The 5,249-nt window shown below is 38.8% G+C and overlaps 1 protein-coding gene across 1 annotated transcript; it reads left to right on the forward strand.

Annotated features, from left to right (window-relative positions):
- The first annotated feature begins 1,160 nt into the window (after positions 1 to 1,160).
- On the forward strand, positions 1,161 to 3,582 carry LOC134851495 (ski oncogene-like). The gene is made up of 3 exons (XM_063867615.1): positions 1,161 to 2,670; positions 2,771 to 2,849; positions 3,304 to 3,582. The coding sequence occupies exons 1-3, from the start codon at positions 1,291 to 1,293 to the stop codon at positions 3,447 to 3,449; spliced, it is 1,605 nt and encodes a 534-aa protein (XP_063723685.1). The 5' UTR covers positions 1,161 to 1,290; the 3' UTR covers positions 3,450 to 3,582.
- Positions 3,583 to 5,249: the final 1,667 nt, after the last annotated feature.

The following is a 5,249-nucleotide window of genomic DNA, read 5'->3' on the forward strand; positions in this document are numbered from 1 at the left end:
TTTTCTCAAGGGGGCGGTTTTTCAAAAATTAAACGAACGTTTTGTCGACGCTGTGTTTGATTTCGACCAAATTGATTTCCCGAGGTCTTCTTCCATAACGCTATGAAAAGTTTTTGAAAAAATAGACCAAAGCAATGTTGTTAGTTTTTTTTGGAATAATTTGACCAAAAAAAAATAGTTTTTTTTGGCGCGTGTTCCGCCTCAATATTTGTTAGAATGGCGCCAAAGGCGCCTTCAGAAAATCTTAAAATGAATGTTAAAAACTTGCATCGAAGGTGGGACATTTTGTGCGGCCAGGGAACAAAATCGTTGAGGAGGAAAGGAAGATGTTCCAGGTATCTCTGGTCGAGACACTGGTTTCAATAATTTGCCTTGAAAACATAAAATTATGCAAAATAAATTTAAATTTTCTTGAGGGAGGCTGATTTTCAAAACAAAAACATTTGTTTTGTATTGATTCGATTATCTTAACAGCAGTCAATAAAATTGAAGTTCATAGAAGCAGCTTCATGAAAAGAGCATTTTTTTTTACTTTTGTAGGTTTTGTTATAAAGATGTAAGAAACAGGAAAAGGCATCATGTATAAATAGAGAGAACATTTAACCCTGAAGCAACTCCAGGATTCCAGAATATTCGAGATTCCCACAACTTTGAAAGGAGTAGGCTCAATCTTTTTTTTTGTGAATTGAAGGGATAAGTTTGCGCAACTAAACTGAAACACTTTTAAGTAGCCTTTGCTAATCCGTCGCTGTCTTTGGCTCGGAATTTAAGACAGGGATTTTGACTTAATGGCCACCAATTCCGCCTTCTTGTGCAAGATGAACAATTACCTATTGTATAATTACATAAAAAAATCAATTAGGTTATAAATATTAACCACCGAAAAAAGCTTCAGAAAAAATTTATCGCTGCTTTCTAAAGCGAGTCTGTCTGGAACATGTGGCGAGTCTCTCTGGAATCCAGAATAAACAGGCTACTTGCGCTCTGGTGATGGGGATGGGATATCTTTTCATTTTCATCTTCAGACTTTAATAGTCCATCAAACAGATATAGAACTGGAAGAAAGTATCCTCTTTTCCTATTGGCTGCTTTACAACCCTAAGGATGTAATAACCTATCAGGGCAAATCGAAATCATAAACTCATATAGTCACATTTTAAACAACAACTTCTCTGAAATAACATTTTTTTCATTCATTTTATTAAAAAATCAGTTTATTCAAGTGCAATTTATATTCATATTTTTTTTACCGAGAGATCTAAAAATCAAAATTAAGTGATAAACTGAAAAATGAATAAATTATTAGAAGAAAATGCTTCGAATATCAGCAACTCATCTGAACAATCGCCATCGCCGCTGGTAAAGCCGGAGGAGTTGAAACCTTCAACTGAGGCCAAAACGTCGCCTGAAATCCCGCTCGCCCAAAGCAACGCAAACTGTTCAAACGTTTCGCTTGTCAACCTCTTTGGAGAGCAAATCGTATCGATGGAAATTGACGCAACAAAACGTCTTTGCCTCGCTCAAATTTCACACACACTGCTGAAAGATTTCAGCTACAACGAAATCCACAACAGAAGGGTAGCTCTCGGCATTACCTGCATTCAATGTACCCCAGTACAACTCGAAGTGCTTCGACGTTCGGGGGCGATGCCGATTTCGTCTCGACGTTGCGGCATGATCACATTCCGAGAAGCCGAGCGGCTTTGCAAGTCGTTTCTCTGCGAAAGTTACCCGCCGCCCATTCCCGAGAACTTTCAGTTCAGAGTGTTCCACGCTTGTTCGTGGGGTTGCGATGGAACTTTCCACCCGAGCCGATATAACTCGTCACGAGCCAAGTGCATTCGCTGCGACAACTGCAGTGTATTTTTCAGCCCAAATAAATTCATATTTCACAGTCACCGTGAGTCGAGTACAAAATACAACCCCCCTGATGCCGCCAACTTCAACTCGTGGCGACGACACATTTTCCTCTCGGCTGATCATAGTTCGGACGAACAAATCAGCCACGCGTGGGAGGACGTGAAAGCTATGTTTAATGGTGGAACCAGAAAAAGGTCATCAACTAGTCATATTTCGGAGACAGGGAATCCGCAAATTCCTGCAAACAGTTCTCAAGTCAAGGCGTCCAAGCTCCAAATGTTTTCGTCCAATGAGAATCCGAAAAAGGCGGGATTTTCACCACTGGCTAATATGACGATCTCTGGAAAACTGAAGCCAACAGCAGGAATTGCGACAACAACTCAGACCTTTGCGCCCGTCAACTTAAGCGCAGCTTCAAAGTATTCAAGTTTCCCGAGTTCATTTGAAAACATGCTGAAAACTTCCACTTTTGCGCCCCCAGTGGATGAAAGGTTGAGTGAGTTTGTGGTGCCGCAAGGGGGAGCCATGTACAACCCAATGGCCACAGCGGCTGCTCTTTTGGGACCAGCGGCACTCATGGTTCCCTGGCTGGCCCACCAGCCCACTGGCACAACTCCAGGCTTCCCAATGATTCCCGCAATGGTGTCCAACTCCACATGCGATTTGAGACAACTGGGCGTCACTTTTGGACAGGGGACGAGAAGCACGCGAGACATGGAGCAAGCTAAAGTTAAATCGGCCATAGGGAAAAGCGTGGAGGCCACTAGTCACAAAGCGGACAATTTCTTTGCAACAAACCCAAAAAATAAGGTGACTTAAGTGGGATATGAGCACAAGCATATTCAATGCAATTAACCTGAATACTTTTTCAAAAATTATTATTTTTTTAAATATGTTATTTTTTTAACAGATAGACGGAAGCGACAGCAAATTGTTGAACAGCCCAATCCCAATGACAAAAAGTTTTCCAGCAACGAACGCATTTTTTGGTAAGTTGATCTACAAAAAACCGCAAAAAAATAGATCGTTTTGCTTTTTAATTATTTTCCGAGCCAACTAATGTTGGGTGTTGAATTTAAATGAATACTTAATGAGAACTTAGAGTTGAATATGAGCAGCAAAAACCTTAGAAGAGATGCTGCTCACTTTATGATTCGACTTTCAAGCAGAGCAGAGTGTATAAGCACATGTTTCAACATCTGAAGTCCGGACAGATGTTTAGGTCGAGAAAACATTCAAAAACAAGTCGAACAAAGTATAACAAAGCCCACATTCGAGCCGCAGTTGCAAGCTTGATTTGGTCAAAGTGTGCTGCAGTTTTCGATCGACGGACAGCATCCAAACACACAACAGACACATTTCAAACTTTCGCATTTGCATAAGCATATTACTGCAACCAAGTTAAGTCGATGCTCTACTTTTTCAAGACTCTTTTGTGCCTAGGAAACTCACACTCCTTTTCTCCCAGCATGCTTGCTTCCTTCTACCAAAACTACCTGATGGGAGCAGGATCTACTGCGGATGCTGCCAAATCAGAGACAGATCGAGTGGCAGCTACAAACGACAGCAGTTCACAAGACTGCAATTAAGAATCATCAATCAAATATGACCATGAATTTGTAGAAAAAAATGCTTAATACAAACTAACAAATCTTTTGAACTTTTTTATACAGAAAGCTGAATTTGTTTAAGAGTGTAGTAAAATTTGCTGTGTAATTTATCATCGCCTCAAATCAGATTGGCGCGCAACGTCCAACCTTTACAACAGCCCGGCAATCACGCGCGGATCTAGGATTTTATCGGTTGTAGGTTAAAGGGGGTTGGGGGGAGGTTTCTTTCGAAACTTTTGACGACCGTTTTTTACTGCTTTACAAAATCCTACTAAGACTCAGTCTTTTCAGCTGCAAACTTTTAAAAAACCAGGCCCAAATCTGTTTTAGGACAGTTTGTGAAAAATGTCGACTATTTATTGTGTTAATTCGACGTGCGCTCTCCCGAAAAATTACTATATAAAAGCGCCTAATCCTTAAAAAACTTTTGGGTCGATCAAGCGGAAGTTGATGTCGTAAAATAATACCAAAAGGGGGCAATATGAGAATAGTGTTAAGGAGCCTTAAATATGAAATTTGTTAGCAGTCAAGATAGTGCAGATAAAGACATGTGTCGGATGAACATTTCGTGACGAACAGTTGTCGTCCAGACTCGCTGTCGCTTAGAATTCAACATTTTTTCTGTGCGTAAAGAAAAATCTAATTAAAGAAGGTTGTTAAAACAATGAACTTTTCTGATCAATTTATTTAATTTGAAGTCATTGATTTGCTTATAAGTATATATTTTTCGAAACAGTTTTGAGTTCTAGTGATGGTCAACAAGTGGAGTGTAGTTATGTTGTCATCTGGACAAAATAGAGAACGGGAACACTCGAAAAGTAGCTGAAAGCCTGAAGGATGCATTTTAAAGTGAACTAGCCTTTAACGCACCTTCGGTGCTTCGAAATTATTCGACAACTCATGAAAATCCGCATATATTGGAAACAACATCTGCAAACTTTTAGTGTACTGACTGCAACCAATTACAGGGTTGGTAATTTCGAACTTTTTATTTTTTTAAATCCCATTTTAAAAGCGTCATCTCGAAAACTTGATGGGCCTCTGAAGAAATTTGGAGGCCAGATTTGCAACCACTGAGAGTCCCTGAGAGCACCCTACTATAGGGTTAGGAATTCAAAGTTTTGGGGAAATTTTTTAAACCTAAGTTTCCCGAAAAAAAAATTGAAAAAAACGTCTTATCTCGGAAATTAAAAGGATTTGAGCATTCATATTAAGAGGCAAGATTTGAGACAACTGGGTGTACGCTGACAATAAGGTTGTATCTTCATCCTAAAAAAAATCAAAAAACGTTTCATCTCGAAAACTACAAGTTATTGAGCAGTCATATTAAGAGGCAAGATTCGCAATCCTTGAGAGTACTCTGACAGGACCTAACCACATGGTTGGGAATTTTAGATTTAAAAAAAATATATTAATTCAAGTTTTCTGAAAATTTTTAAAAAAATCACAAAAAACGTCATATCTCGAAAACTACAAGGTTTTCAACAGTCCTATTTGGAGGTAAGATTTGTAACTCCTTGTTAGTACTCTGACAGTACCCAACTACAAGGTTAAAAAATTCAGATTTTTTAAAAAATAATAATTTAAGTTTTCTGAAAATTTTAGAAAAAATCACAAAAAACGTCATATCTCGGAAACTACAAGGATTTGAGCAGTCATATTTGGAGGCAAGACTCGCAATCCTTGATAGTACTCTGACGGGATCCAACTACAGGGTAGGGAACTTCAAATTTTGCAAAAAAAAAATTAAAATAAATTTTCTGACAATTTTTTCAAAAA

The sequence above is a fragment of the Symsagittifera roscoffensis genome, chromosome 7 (genome assembly GCF_963678635.1).
Source record: "Symsagittifera roscoffensis chromosome 7, txSymRosc1.1, whole genome shotgun sequence".
Lineage (NCBI taxonomy): Eukaryota > Metazoa > Xenacoelomorpha > Acoela > Convolutidae > Symsagittifera > Symsagittifera roscoffensis.